The sequence below is a fragment of the Crocodylus siamensis genome, chromosome 4 (genome assembly GCF_052110815.1).
Source record: "Crocodylus siamensis isolate JL-2025a chromosome 4, ASM5211081v1, whole genome shotgun sequence".
NCBI classification, from domain to species: domain Eukaryota; kingdom Metazoa; phylum Chordata; order Crocodylia; family Crocodylidae; genus Crocodylus; species Crocodylus siamensis.
The window spans coordinates 94,136,539-94,152,733 of NC_143398.1; the positions used below are offsets into that span (position 1 = coordinate 94,136,539).

The 16,195-nt window shown below is 48.8% G+C and overlaps 1 protein-coding gene across 6 annotated transcripts in view; it reads right to left on the reverse strand.

The window, feature by feature from the left end:
• Positions 1-16,195, reverse strand: part of ZC3H7B (zinc finger CCCH-type containing 7B) — a 66,053-nt gene that overhangs the window by 49,373 nt on the left and 485 nt on the right. For all 6 annotated transcript variants that reach the window (XM_090042943.1, XM_090042945.1, XM_090042947.1 and 3 more), the window contains 4 exons: positions 7,769-7,829; positions 4,909-4,942; positions 3,944-4,141; positions 2,914-3,072 (listed from right to left, as the gene is read on the reverse strand). In XM_090042943.1, the coding sequence (XP_089899069.1) occupies positions 2,914-3,072; positions 3,944-4,141; positions 4,909-4,942; positions 7,769-7,821 (444 nt within the window). In that variant the 5' untranslated portion in view covers positions 7,822-7,829. Of the gene's footprint in view, positions 1-2,913; positions 3,073-3,943; positions 4,142-4,908; positions 4,943-7,768; positions 7,830-16,195 lie in introns of those variants that run through there.

Here is a 16,195-nt window from a genome sequence, read left to right on the forward strand (position 1 = left end):
AGGGAAGAAGTTAAGTATTGACAAGGAGATGCCAGGCCAGGTGGTGAAGGAGATAAGAAACACTTGCGCAGGAACTGCATTTCTACAGAGTGATAAATCTTGTTTAATTGATACATTCCAAGGACCACTGGAAAACTGGTTTGAGCTAGTTCCCCAGAGCTCAAAAAACAAAGGAAGTAAAAATTGGTCAAGTGAAGGCCTGCCATATTCTGAGGAAGGAGCCCGGAACTGCATAAATCAATAAAAGGGAAGGCAAAGTCAAGGAAGTGCTGGAAGTGAAGACGCATGCAACCAGAAAAAAAAGAATAAGAGGATGAAGGGCAGAAGATGCCCATGCCCTTCCCTATATCTCACCCTGCCATTATGGATAGTAAGAATCACATACAGTAGCAACACACCAAGCCCTTGTCTGCATCCAGGGGGCCTGGTGTTGCTATCACTAAAAAGGACTTGAATAAAAGTATCTCTGGGGTCAACTACCAGCCACTTTGCCATTTCTGAGGGTGTAGTTCATGATTATCTGCCTCTGCCATTATTACCCCGTAACACAAGGGCACAATATGTAACAAGAAGCCAAAGGCTCCTGCTACTAAAAAGGAGATTAGTGGTGGCAAAGCCTGGCAGCAGCTAGGCAACAGGGCAAGCTGCATGTTAGAATTAACCAGATGCAGCTGTGCCAAAGGAGGGTTGGCTGATCAGAAGAGGTCATGCTCCAAAGTGGTTAAAAACCCCAGATTTCTAGGGTCGGAGGGGACTTCAGAAGGAACTGAACTCCCAGGAGGAGAGGGAAGCACCTGGAAGACCCTGACCAACGCCTGAAATGGAGCAGTGAGAGCCCCAGGGGATCAGGGTTGAGCTGAGGGCTGTTTATTTAACCTAACAGGAGGGTTTTGTTAAAGTGTCAGAGTACTTTTTCCCCCCACCTTTATATGCGTTTGCCCCAAGCAGGGCAGGCTTTTGTTAATGCAGTAGTTTCCTTTACCTTCCAGTCTGTACTAGTGGACCAGGTAAGGCTATAAGGCGCAATGAGGAGGCCACAGGGTGCCAGGGAGGCACAGCAGTGGGCCTTGCCAGGGCAGACATATGAGACACAGAGGGCCAATAGCCCAAACCACAGAGAGAGGTCAGAGAAGGGGCTGAGACCAGGAAGGCCAGAGCCTACAACCCAGGAAGGGTGAACCTAGGCAGGCTGCAGCCAGGAGGGCTAAAGCCTAGACTAGGGAGAGGAACAGAGGCATCCTGAAGCCAAGAAGGCCATCCAGAGCCCAGGAAGGGCAAGACCTGGGCTGGGGCCCAGCAGCTGTGGTCCAGAACAGTGGACCTTGGGCTAGGGGATACAGGTAGAGGAAAGGGGCCAAAGCCGGGCATGCTGAAGCCCCAACAAAGCTTTTGTGGCCAGAGGGCCTAGCAGCAATAACTTGTACCATCTGTAAGGCATTGGAGTGCTGTGGGGGCAGAAGGAAGCCACTAATTTAACCCTTAAAGCTGGCAGAGCCTGAGGAAACAGGCACTGAGGCAAAAAGAGGGAGTGAGCCCCAAAAGACTCACCAACCCAAGGAGGGCAGCCTCTTATTATTTTTCATTACCATCAAGGCATAGCAGGTGAGTGAATGGGTTGTGACTCAAGGAGATTTGAATGGGGCCAGACAGGACAGAGGGGGCCACTGAAGGACATCGTCACAGCCGTTGGGCACCATGTGGTCACAGGTGCCCTTGCCAAAAAAACCTCTGGATGCACTAACAGTTCATTGCTGTTCCTATGATGCAAATGAGACTAAAGAGAACTACTCTATGAAGAGTAAACGCTACCACTTAGACACGGGGTTGGCAATGTTTTTGGGCAGTGCCAAAAACACCTGCAACCTCAACTTGTAAGATGTTGGCATGCCAGAGGTGGATGGCGGGGGAGCTGCGAGGGGCCTAATTCTTGTTGTGACAGCACAGCCCCGGCCACTTCCCCACCATCCACCCCGAAGTACACGTGCCACACTGGCATGTGCCAGGAAGTTGCCTACCTGACTTAGACTGTAAGCTCAGCAGGGCAGGGATCAAGCATGTGCACTGTGCCTAGCACAACAGGGTTATGATCCAAGATTGTAGTCCTGTGTGTCATCACAAATATCATCATCATCAGATGAGTACCATGTTAGCTCCCCAAGCTAGTTGTGTTAAATTAACTCAGCCAACCAATGAAGCAATCTAGCATTAAGTTCTTTATCATCTGAGGTCTCTAGATTTGCTCTGGTTCAAACAGAAGTTATACGATGGGCAACGAATTTCTCGGTAAGATCTTACGGCCTGTATCATATAGGAGGCAAGATTAGATGATAATTGGAATGATCCCTTTTAAATTTAAAAACTACCTAATCAAAGCAACTTTAGAGCCCTCTTCATTCACTCTTCCAGAAAACACAGGACCTTAAAAGGTGTGCAACAGCTCTCAATAAGTAAAATAAGAACTAGTTCTATTTAAAACATATCAGGATTGGCTATCAGGGGATTTGGAATAGGACAAATGAGACCTTTCCTTCCATGTCTCCATTCCCACCCATCCAAGGCTGATAGCTCCAAACAGCCATTCCCCCAAATGGTTGTTCCAGTATCTGCATGCAATGAGTTGACAACATCAGCCAAATTTTTCCTGGGGCATTTCCACATCCTGAAAGCCATCAGATCTACCAAAACTACCTGTTCCTTTTGTGGTAAGTCTCAGCAGAGAAGATTTGTACCAAAAAGACAAGAGATCTGAACTTCCTTTCTCACCTCAAGAGGCAACACTAGTAAGCACAAGCATTTCTTATGACGGAACTATTTGTTGTAAAACTTCCATTATCACCAACACCACGTAACAAGTGAAGGACAAAGGGAAAGTGCCTCAAAGAAGGTGGGTGGGCATGTATTTCAAATACTTACGTGTGGGAGGGAGAGCAGACAGCGGCTGTTACACTCATATGCTTCCTTGTGCCTCCCCAGCTCATTCAAGGAGCGAGCTTTCCGGAAAAGTGCTCGGATGTTCTCCTTGTCAAGAGCTAGAGCCTTCTCACTATCTTCCAGAGCTTTCTCATACAAGCCCTACATAAGAGGAAAGAGACCACCCCAAAAAGTCAATGGCATCCATGTCCCATTGGGATCTACCTCCTTCCCCCTGCTTCAGTCCACTGACCTCAATTCACCCAGAACACATCACAGAATAAGAACACATATCTATGGAGCCATTGGGAGATACGCCTATTATATTATATTATGCACATATACCACAAAACCATATTATTAAGGTTGCAAGGTCAAGCATTCAGTTAGGAATCCTAAGTATGAAGGCTGCCTGTGCAACCTTAATCTGACACCATGAGGCTATTATATAAAGAGGGCAGCATGACTTCCTTCACTTCCATTTTAAAATCAAAAAGTGCTCCCTGCTCTTTAAAAAGAATGGATGTACGCTCCTCCCTTCAGGACAGAACTCTGGGCTCAGGATTAGAAGCACGTGGAGACAACTGCTTGCAGCCCTGAGTCAGAGGCTGAGTGCAGAAGAAGAGTGACATATAAAACAACCCCTGTGCTCAGCATTTCCTAGTTGCTTGCTGGTTCCAGGCACCATCCTGCTCAGCATGCGGGATTTTTGGATCACCCTCCTGAGGCACCCAGATCTCTCCATGGAGTCCAAGGAGTGTAGGCACCTAACTCCAGGTTCTAGATTCCTTTCTGGGGTCAGGGGCTTTAAGGTTAGGCCCTGGAGTACCTAACTTTTAGATGCCTAAGGACAACTCCTCCACTTCTTATATCTTCTGTCTAGTCACCCAAGGCACAATGCCATAACAGGAACAAATCAAAGACTCTTGCATTTCTCCTCCTCCTGTGCCGGACAAGATTACCCCATCCCATTTCCCTTCCTTGCTTGTGATTTTCTCCCCAACCCTCAGAAATGGTTCTGGTAGGCCCTCACCATGGCAAAGTAGCAGGCAGCCCGGTTGACATGCAACTTGCACAGGAGCTCTACTGGGATGGTGACCTCATCTGAGGCGGCATAGTCTGCCACGTTCAGCCCTTCCACATACTGTACCAGTGCCAACTTGAAGTCTTTCTCTCGGAACAGGTCATTGCCTTCCACAAACAGGTTCCGCACCAGCTTCTGCAAAAAGGCCTGTGGAGAAAGTGGAGCAGAGAATGGGGAGAAACAAATGGACTGACGTGAAGATAGCCAGAAACTGTGAGGGGTTTTCCCAACTCCCATTCACTCCTATGAGCACTCTCAAATCCCTTCTTCTTGATGAGAGATTAACTCCCTGCTTCAGTAAAGCTATGGGGCATTTTTACAGATGCAGTTTTGAAAAGTGCCTGGTGCTGTTACGCTTGCAGTTGTATAAGCAGCTAAATGCACATCATTGCTGAGAAAATGGCAGCGGTGTGCTTTTGAAGGAAAACACTTTGGAGATGCTTTAGCTCAAAAGCGCACTGCTGCCGTTTTCTGCAGGCTGATGTGCATTTTACCACTTATACAACTGCACATGGTGCAGCATAGTTCACCTCAGCTTGCATGAAGAGCAGACTCGATTCATTCAGTCTGCTCTGAAGCGGCAGATCTCTGGTGTCTCGCAGGAAAAACAGTACGTGTATAAATGCCTTTAACGGTCTACTAGAGAACTAATTTAGCCCATTCTTCTTCCCGCCCATGGTTAAATGCCTCTCCCTTAATGCTTCCTCTCCTTGAGGTAAACTCTCCTAGTTTTCCTTCCCTTAAAGCCTTCCTACTATAGACAAATGACACTAGCCCAAACTTCCCCCACAACTTGCTCCTCTCAGCTTCCAACCACAAGGATAATGGCATAAAATACCAGTGAAGGAGGGCAACTGACCAGACATTGCCTTTATGCAGCTTCAAACACCTTCAGAAAAGAAATCTTAAATTACCTCATAATCTTCTTGGCTTAGGGGTAATGTAGACCTGCAAAGAGAGGAGGAAATTTTCAGGACACGTGGATCAGTAGAAGCAAAAACATCTCTCAACAAAGAGGCAGTTGTTCTGGTTCAGTGCCAAAGAATTTCAGTCCATAATGTTCTGCATATTTGATAGTGGATTTTTTAATGGTACTTAGAGCCAACAGTACCAAGTAGAGATCAGGGCCCTGGTGAACATGACAACCGGTGGCAGGAGGGCGAGCAAAGGCTAATACAGCCCAGGTTGCCCTCCAGACATTTTTCCCATCACTACCTCCACAGACCTATGTCATTCAGTTGCTGGCCCTGCTACTGACCCATGCTGTGGCCACCACTGCCACATGTAGGTGGCAGTGGCAGCTCTAACTCCAGCATGAGGCATGCAGCAGTAGCTCTGGTTCTGGCACAGGGGTGGTGGCAATTCCAGCTCCAGCACGAGGCATGTGAAGGCTCCAGCTCTGGCTCCAGCATGATGCACAAAACAGGAGCCAGACCTGCCACAGCCATCTCATGCCCCATGCCAGAACTGCCACCATTGTATACTCCAGGCTGGAACTACCCCGTGCTGGATCTGGCCTGCAAGAAGCCCCACAGTCCAGATCCAGCCAAGACCATAGGGGAATGTGACACCCCTGCTCTAGGGGGTGTGTTCAAACAGTCACACAAACACACAATTTACACAAAAGATTTTGTGCGACCATTGTCAGAGTGACAGGGTCTTTGAAAAGAACACCAATTTAACTGAATTTAGTTCCAGTGAAAAAATATGAAATGCTAGTCCTAGGATGCTAAAGTCCTCTGTGCAGTTATGGAACAAGTACTTTATGAATGCAGCAGGCTTCTCCACATGGTCCCTTGACAAAGGCCCCTCACTCTTACACTAAAGAGACAGAATCATAGATAATTAGGGCTGGAAAGGACCTCAGGAGGTCATCTAGTTCAGCCCCCTGCTCAAAGGACTGCCCACAATTATTTCATCCCAGCCAAGACTTTGTCTACCTGGGTCTTAAAAACCGTCAAGGAAGGAGATTCCACAGCCACTCTGGGTAGTCTGTTCCAGTGCTTTGCTACCCTCTTGGTGAGAATGTTTTTCCTAATATCTAACCTAAAACTGCAACTTGAGACCACTGCTTTTTGTTCTGGCATCTGCCACCACTGAGAACAGTCCAGCTCCATCCTCTTTGGAACCGCCTTCAGGTACTTGAAGACTGCTATTAAATCACCTCTGTCTTCTCTTCTCCAGACTAAATAAGCCCAGTTCCCTCAGGGAACCTCTGGGAAGGGAGGTATTCAGGCTGCAGAAGCCATGTAATTCTAGATTTTTCTTCTGAGATTGCCAGCTGCATGACCAGTAGTGCTTGTGGTTATTGTGGTGAGAACGTGCACGTGTCCCGTAACACACAAAGAGACCACTTCATTTCAAACAGACTACCAAGCTAAAGTTTAATGGAGAAGGCTTCTCATCAGACTTTTAATGGGACCCTGACTAGAACAAGTGAACTAGAAGTGAAATGATTCATATTCTAAACTCAGTCTTGCAGGTTCTCCAGGGCATGTCTGCATCATCTCCAAACTACAGCAACAAGGCACAGTATGCCTGCTCAGTGTGCCCAAACCCCCAAATGGACTTAACATTGTCATCTTAGGGTAGACCTGGACACATGCCAACAAATATGCCCAGGACACAGAGCTCACATTATAATGATTTGGGAGCTTAGTGTAAACAGAGCATGCATACTCTGCATCACTGCAGTGCTCCTTACCCTAGTCTGGACATGCCACCAGACTCCACAGTATTTACACCAGGGTTGTAAACATACAGCTCATGGGCTAGATCCAACCCACAGAGTCTCTCTATCTGGCTCACTGGGCCACCAAAAGTTGGGGGCTGTGGCCTGCCAGGAAATTTGGGGCCCTTTGATCTCACTGGCCTTAACTGATGGTAACGAGCTCAGCCTGCGGCAATAGCCAGAGTCACTGCTCTGGACCACCACCATGCACCTGGACCCTCACCCCTGGAGCTGTCCCTTTGCCCCATGCTGGATCCAAACAGTGAGAAGTCCCGCCGTCCAGATACACCCTGAGGCCCTAGACGAATTTGACACCCCTGCTTTAGACTTTGTTCTTCAGGGGAGAGAATGTCACACAAGTAGTGTAGATGTGCCCTGGACATGCCACTGTCTGCTCTCTGGTCCTTCTCACATGAGCCCAGCCTTTGCCTGGTTTTGAAAAACCACACTGTGGACACAATTCATCCAGCCTATGTCTCTGATGAGGTCTAGAAGAGTACTAAACCCTCTGGTGTTGCTCTTTACAGTCAGCCAGAATTTCTGTGCCTTAATTACTAAAGTTGGAAGATCCTCAGGCCACTGATACATTTGAATGGCCGTTCTCAAATCAAGGTAATACACTAAACTTATACTGGTCCAAGCTCTCACTTATGCCCTCTGTGCCTTGCTTTACACACCTGTAAAATGGAATTGAAACTGCTTACCTACCTCAGAGAGGTAGTTAAACCTTGAACTTATCAATGGCTGTTAAGTTCCTTAGGTGGAAGGGAGTGAAGATGTGCAGAAGATTATAATTAGCACTACACTGGCTATTAAGCTCAAATGGGAACTGAAGTGGAGGGCACAAACAGGACAGCAATCAGAGTGACCTGATTAAATTTACTAGAAGTGCTTTGAAGGATCAGGACTTTACACTACCATGACCAGGTCATCTCTTCTAACCACCAGGCCAGTGAATGAAAATGTCAGACCTTGTAACCCACAGCAGAAAAAGAAATCACCATCTCCAAAACCAAAGAATAGTAGGGATGCAGATCACTTACTGAATGAATTGAAGTCCCTTTTCTATTTCTTCTTTTCTTTTCTGTCTCTCCATTATAGTCTCTGCAAAGAGAAAAACAGAAAACCACTCATTATAGATCTTGCTGGCAATTTTGCAGTTCAGTTTTTTTTCCTTGTTAACTTAGCACCAGCAAAATACTTCAGACCAACTGCCCTAAATACCAAGATCCCTTTTTGAACCCATAAAAGCATCCTGTGGATTGCAGAAGCCTTGAAAGCTTGCCACATGCATCTTCTCCTGCCTAATTGCATCATCTTTACCTTCAGGCACCATCCCATGGGGCAAAGAAAAATCTATCTATCATTTCTCCTCACTTCAGTCTGAGCTCTCTGCTTAGATTACCAGCAGGGAAACCAGTTAAAATGAGCTGAGATGGTGGCTCCCCACTAGAAATGTCCCAACAACCTTCCCCTGCCCTGAAACTGATTTCATACAATCCTCCGAGCAGCCACTGCACAGTCAGCAACTTTGATCACTACGTACCAGAGCCAGATTTCAACTTGAGTAGGGTAGGGGTTATCAGTTCACAAGGGGAGACAGGTAAACTCTGTGCAAGCATTTGAAATAAGTAAGCACCAAGGAAAGGAACAAATGGTTACTGTGGTGCAAGTTAAAGGACAGGGGTGAAACCTGTGCAAAAAGAATATGCAGGATGAATACCTCAAAAAGTTTCCTGATGGTGAGAGCTATTAGCCTAGGGAAAATTCTCCCAAGCAAAGCAGTGACCGCTTCATCACGTGAAAGTAATTTAAACTGGACTGGGTGGCACCCTGGGGAAACCTCTAACAACCATGTACTGGCTGGAAAGGGAAACAGCCTGGGTGACCTGTCTGGATTTTTCCATCTCTGATTTTCAGAAGTCTAGGAATACAAACAAGTTAAACATATAATTTCCTCCTACCTTAGATTTACGGGTAGTGAGGTGTGTGGGACCCTATCCTCATCTAAAATGAGGTTGATTCAAACAGTTAATTGTATAAAGCTCTTCTGCTACAGATTTAGAGCAAACTCTGGAATAACCCACCATACAGGTTTGCAGTGGTGCCTTAATAAAAGGACAGAACAGAGAGAAGCGAGGCACCGTGTGGTCCCCTGAGACCATCCTATGGATCAGGGAAGACGAGAAAGTCCACAGAACCATGTTGCCATGCAGAACTCCTGAGCCTACATAATCAGACTGCCACAGCCAGGAAGGGCATTCAACCCTGAGGGGCATTTGGGATGAAAGACAAGACACATGGGACAGTGAGGTGGAACTCAAGCCACCATATTCTCCAAGACATTGTTTACACTCACTGACCTTGAAAGGGTTATGAAAAATAAATTGCCTCTGACTCCACTCCAAAACATCTGAGATGAATACAGTCTAATTTACTTTACAGGACAGCCACTGCCATGCATTTTCAGGCCTCTCGATACTGCAGCCACAAAAGGGTAATGGAGTCTTATAATAAAGGATCATTAAGCCTCGAGTGTCTAAGCAGGAAATGCCACTAGAGCTTGAACCTCAGCATGCTCTGTCCTGTAGAGAATATCAAGGCTACCGCGGTCCCTCAGTTAGGAAGAAAGTTTGCAGGGAGCAAAGTTTGCAGGGAGTGGGAGCACAGGAAGAGATGCTGGCATGGACTGAGGCACGCCAGCCCCTTGAAGGCATGCCTGTAAAGCTTGTACCTGGCACAAGGAATGGAAAGTCACTGGACAGACTCTAATAATGGAGTGACATGGTCCAAGCACTAGGTAGAAAAGATTCGGCAGCAAGATTTGTATGGACTGGATGAAAGAAGCAAGGAGGCCAGGGAAGAGGATGCTGCAATAAGTGAGGCAAGAGATGATCAAGGTACAAAGGCTTTTAACAGAAGGGATGGAGAAGAACAGCTGTATTATAACACTGCCGTACAAGAAGAACTGGTAGAATGCATAAATAACCTGGATGTAGGGCAAGGAGAGAGATAAGGGGAAAGTGGGATGTGAGAGAGAACCATGATCAACAGCTACAGGGAATGGAAGATACATCTCTGAGTTTAATTTTGTGTCAGGGCATCTAGGATAAATGCCTGCAGCACAAGCAAGAGCAGGTGGGTAGAAGCTTTAGGGACCTTTCATACAGAACAGTGGTTCTCAACCTGGAGGTACCCCTAAGTTAGACCTGAAGCACCCTTTGGAAAATGCCAGCTTTTAGTTTTCATTCATTTTAGACTACACAAAAATAATAGACCAGTTTTTCTGTTACAAAGAACTCAGAAATATTCCAACAGGTCAGAATCTTTTTTAACACTACGGATGCCTATTTGAAATCTCTGGGTTTATCTTGTGAATCATGTTTACAAATCTAACAGTGATATATTGTCCGATACCCCAGAACACCTTTGAAAGGCTGTTGAGGCATCCTGGTTGAGAATCTAATATAGAGAAACTAGTTAAAGCCACAGAAGTCACCCAAGGACAGAACCTGGAGGGACATTAGAGTGCAAACAGATGAGGTGGAGGAGCCAGCACAGGAAAGGCTAATGAAGCAATGGGAGGTATAAAAAAGCAAAAGCAGAAGTCCTCAAAATCCAAAGTGGGAACCACATGGAGCAAGAGGGAGTTGCAGGTCAAATCTGATCAAAGGGCACAAAAAGAAAACAATGGCCTGTGGACTCGGCAGGACAGGAGGCTGCTTTCATCATGGTCATGAATAATCAAACAGCCAGGTCAATGCAAAGCCACATGGCAACAAGCCAAAAAAATATTTTAACATTCTGTTTATCCACATAACAAGTACAACAAAACAGGAGCTACCAAAGCTTACTGTAGACACCCCCCTTCCACCCTCATGGGCTTGAGCTCTGTTCTCATGGGACCACTTCAAAGAGCAAAAGACAGCACAGTCTCCAGACCCATTACATTAGGGTGAGCAATTTTGGGGGCTGGAGGGCCACTTAGCGAGTTTTGGTGAGGTGCTGCAGGCTGGGTCAGCAGCTCCATGGCTCCCCCCCTCCCCCCGTGCTCCTCAGCCCACAACAGCTCACCAAAACTAGATTACTAGTCCAGTCTGGGATCACCCAGCAGAGTGGGCAGGCAGGGTCTCCATGGAGACCAACCTAGGACCCCTGCAGGCAGGATACACTCAGCCAGGCAGAGGGGATGGCATCGTGGGAAGGCAGGAAGCAGTGTGTGGGAGCAGCATGAGCAGGCAGGGCCGGGATCATGGGGTGGTGACAGCATGGGGCTGGGGTCCAGGGCAGAGCTGTGATCTGCTCTCAGCACAGCCCTATGATCCCAGCCCTCGCCCTGCTCGTCCCATCCCTGGATGCCACTCCCTGCCTGTCTGTGCTCCCATCCCATCCACCCAGCAGAGCACACTCTGCCTGCAGCGGTCCTGGGTCAGTCTTTATGGAAACCCCACCCATCTGCTCCGTCTGGCGCTGCTGGTGGTGGGTGCAGGGCAGATGAGCTGGCATCCCCTGGCAGCAGGGCTGGGTCTGGCAGTAGCAGAGACACTGGCAGAGGCCAGAAGAAGCCGCTGCTGGAGCTTCAGGGAATTGGAGTCCAGTCGCCATGCTGCCCCAGTCCCACTGCATACACAGCATGTCGGGCGGGGCCCAAATAAAATCCTTTGACAAACCAGATTGGACACATGGGCCATATTTTGCCCACTCCTGCATTACATCCTCAGCCTTTCTGCCAAGGCACCCAAAGTGGCCAAGTGAGATACGAGCATGGGTTACAAGAGCTAGATTAGGACCACTAGCTTTTCAGCGCTACCTAAAATCAGTTTAACTGCTGAGAATGGCTTTCAGTCGCTCATTACTAACCAGAGGCCAAAGGAAAGGAAGTGACCTAGTGGGGAAAGGCTCCATACTTCTCTCCTGAGCTCCTAGTCATCCATCTCCCCTTGGAATACTGTTTCAGATGTTTCTCCTTCCACTCAGCATGCTCTCCTCGGATATCTAACCACCCTACTCCACACCACCAACACCCTGCTTTCCCCACCACTATTTTGATTCCTACTGCAGAATCCACATAAACGATTACTATCCCAGCATGCTGTCTTCTGATACTCTGGTATCAGGCAATGCCAAGAGCTTCTCTTGCCTCTCTCCATCCCAGACCTAACCCAAGCCTTTGAGTGAACCATCTGTCTTACCACCCACTTTCCACCCTGCTGCATGGCTCACCACGTTCCTCCACTGCCAATCTGATTGATCATCCATATAGATGGCCACCTTCTTCTGCTTTCTGATGCTAAGCCCACCCACACCTTGTCACTGTCAACCCTGTGTCACAAACCAACAGACAAGACCAGTCCTCCTTGTCCTACTACCTTGAAATAGTCTGTTCTATTCCACAACGCTTACATCTTCATAACCCTGGGGTGCCATTTCCCTCCACCACATGCCACAGCATCACCCTCCATTGTGCTCTGTTCCACAGGACTGACCATACGCCCCTTCTTCCTTTACCACCATGGCCTACCCACATGACTACTCCCTACGCTCCTATCATGTCCTACATTTGATCACCCTGCAACTAGAGGTGCACCGATATATTGGTTGCCTATTGGATCGGTACCAATAAAAGGGAAATGACACCATTGGCTATCAGCCTTTTTCGTCCATTGTAGCCGATAACGTTTACTAATAATTACAGATTCTGGGCAGGGCCCTGGATACCCAGGTTCCCTCTCCCCCCTGGGGCCAGGGCCCCCAGATGCCTGGGTTCCCTCAGGAAACAGCGGGTTTCCCCTTGCAGGCAAGCAGCATTCAAGCCTGCAAGGGGTCCTGCTTGGAGCTGCTGGGAGCAAGATGCAGGAGGAGCCATGTGCATGTATGTGGCTACATGCATGCACATGGCCAGGAGTACACCCAAGCAGCATGGACAGCATCTCCCTGCAGGTAAGTATGTGAAGGGAACAAGAGTGGCTGAGGGAAGGAGTGGGCAGATTAAGGCCTCCACAGTGAGGGAGGGCGTGGGACAAGGGCTGGGGGCGCTGCCCAGCCAGGGTGGTGCATGGAACCCGGGGTTGGGGTGGGGAGTGGGATGAAGCCACGGATGGATCGTCCAGAAGGGTTGGGGGGCAGCTCCCTGCCACTGTGTGCACCTCTGGAGGGCATGTGCCCCCCCCCCCCAGTTTGTACACAGGGCAGATGTGGGCTGCCCTCTATGGGCTCAGGGCTCTCTGCTCTGCTGCCTTTCCCTTGGGAGCCCTTTGCTGGCCATGTACCCCCTGCCAGCCCGGCAGCAGTGGGGGCAGTGAGTTGACATGACACACAGCTGACGTGGGGCTCCCAGGGCAAAAGCAGCAGGGCAGAGAGCCCCAAGCCCACAGTGGGTGGCCCACATCTGCCCCTGCTCCACTTGGCTCTGCTGTCCATGCATAAAAATGGTGGTGGCAGCACTTAAACTAAAGCTCGGTTGATGAGCTTTAGCTCAAGTGCCCCCACAGCCATTTTTAATGGCCGGTATGTTGATACATGTGGCACAGGAGGCTGCTGGAGTATGCCAAAAAAACAAACAAAAAACGTTTAAGTTATGTCAGTACTTTAAAATGCCTTGCATTATTAGTAAATATTGGTTACTGGATTTGGCATTGACTGATATGGTTAGTTAATAATTGGCTATTGGTATCGGCCAAGAAAATCTTTATCAGTGCACCCCTACCCCCCACAAATTAGCACTTTCTAAGGCACTACATGCTTCTGTCTCCCTCTGCCATTATTATTTGCAAGCCTGGGCAACCCTCCACCACATCTCCTCCTTTCCCTTACAAACTTAAGTTTAATTTATGTTTTCTCAACATCTTACATTATCTAGCTTTTGAAACATGGTAACAGAAACAATATATCACATGCAACAAGAGGATATCAGTCCTCCTTCCTGTGCAACTCATCCATTGAATATAACTCTTGGAAGTTACATCCACAGCACAAAACTATTCTCAGAGTTAGAGTTGACTGTTGGTCCTTTATGTGAACCAGTCACTAGAGGAAGATTTAAACTCTTTGTAAGAGAGTAGTCAAATAATGAAGACACTGGTTGGTTTATAAAAACCCAAAACTTCAAGTGAAACTTTAATTCATAACCTCAGCATCACTACCTTTTACTGCTCTGAGCACCATACACTAAGTGACTGTGCCAGTGGAACACTAATTTTACAAGTATTTTCCTTCCATGCCCCATAGACACTTGCGGATTTGGATTTGCAGTTAGTCATAACAAAAATCCAAAACCTGGGCCCTATACACCACTGGGCCAGCTAGGGATAACAATCACCGCTTGATCCAACACATGGAAAACTGCAGCAAGGCCTTTTATAGCTACAAGCATGAGTTGCTACAGATTGAGCTACTTAAAGCAGAAAACATGACACTGCATTAAAATGTTAGTTTTGATGGAACTGATAGGAATAACTTCCCTCTGAGAATGTCAAGAAAGTCTCTCCTCATTATCAAAAATGGGACTCAAACCTATCTCTCTCCAGAGAAGATTGTGCCCTAAAAGCAGTAACTTAGACCAGTGAGGGACAACCTTGTTGGTAGGCATGCCAGAAATTAGCCTGACACCCTCCTCAAATACCACTCTGATTCCCTTCACTTACCTGATCTGCTGCTCTTCTATTTCCTGCCCCATATTCCCTGCCTGATCTGCTGCCTGTCCCCTCCCTGATCTGCTGCGTGCCACCTACAGAGACTGCCAGTGCCACTTATGCCCACTCAGTCAGGCTGACCACTAGAAAACTTAAGTTCCATCCCTTGCTCTGAGAAGACAGCATGGCCCAGTGGTCAGCTAGGATAGCCACAAAAAGGGGAGAATGGATGACCCAAATAAACCAAAAAAGCATATGCCCAACTGAAAAAAACAACAACCTGGAGTCTCCCACATCATATACCTAGTGTTTATGGTCAACTCTGCCTGAATTGACATTGGACAAAAAATATTTCACTTGGGACAGAGGAAGGCTCACATCTGACTTCCTTCTAGGGCAGTGGTTTTCAACTTGTCTGTGGACCTCTGACGGTCCGCACCTCCATTTGAAATTTTTTAGGGGGGGCCGTAAATGAAAAAAGATCAAAAACCACTGGTCTACAGTTTGGACAGGACACTCTGGACAATCATAAAGGCTATAAAATATGCAAAAATGTAGATGGCAATAAGCCGAGGTGAGACCAAAAGTCCAGGCTGGCTCCCCTGGCTCCCAGCTCTACGCACCCGTCCGTAGAGGCCGGGGTGTTTGGCAGATGTGCCCACAGGACACTGTCTGGTCTGACGGTACAACAAACAGCCCAGGTCAGCGCGTGCGCAGGAAGAGCCGGTCTGATCAGCATCGCCCTCCACGATGCTCCGCTCCTATGTTCAAAACACCCCACACACCCGGTTGTGGGCCATGCCCAACAACCCATGCCACAATTCAAGCCCCCTATGAGCCAAAACTACCTCTCATCCCGTGCTGCAGCCTCCATCGCTGCCACCCCGTCTCGGGCGCCCCGTCCACAGTGCCAGCCCACTGCCCAACATCCTGCCGCCCCGCCGGTCCCCTTCCTCACTCCCCACCCCGCCGTCCTCGCCATCCCTCCGGAAACGAGCAGGACGGCCTTTTAGGGCTGCCGCCTGCCGATGTCGGGGTGGGAAGGGCTGGGCAGAAACCCGGGGGAGGAGGGACAGGGAATCACCATCGCCCAGACCCCAATTCCTGCACTCTCCTGCTTGGCCTGGGTCCAGGCCATGCTTCCCCCTGCCCAGCCAACCTGCAGGGCTCCCGCTGGGCTGGGGGGCATTTCGATACACCAGAGGAGCAGGAGGAGTTTTCTCCCCAGCTTGCGGGGGTTCACTCCCCTGCCCCAGTCAGGGCCTTCCCACCCCTGCCCCGAGGTCATGTGGGCACGACCCCCGCCCCGCTCCCAGCCCCAGGCCTCCGATCCCCGGGCTCGCCTGGCGGAGGCGGCGGCGGCGGCGGTACCTCCGGCGGGCGCAGGAGAGCAGCCAGCGCCGCCTTCCCCACCGAGCCACGAGGGGCCGGGCACCGGCCTGTGCCGCTGGGTGGCTTCCCCCACCGCCGGGAGCCTCTCCCGAGAGATTCAGATCCACATTCCAGGAGTTTGGGAGGCTTTTTGGAAAGAAACAAGCATAATAATCTCTCCTCTCCCCCCCGGAAACCATCCCCAACACCACGGCATCAAAACCACCTCTCCTAGCTGGTAAACTTTCCCAGCCCCTGAGGGCCGTGGCCTGGTCGGAAAAGCTTTTTTTTTTTTTTTTTTAAAGAAGGATTTTGCTGCAGCTTCGTGCGGTTCACCCCAAGGAGCAGAGACCGGGGGAGATCTTCGATCCGACACAAAACAATTCACGCCGAGCTTTCCCGGCCAACCCAGCGGCGTTTTCAGCCGCCTCTTAACTTTTAAACTCCTGCCGCATTTGCTCTGGCAGG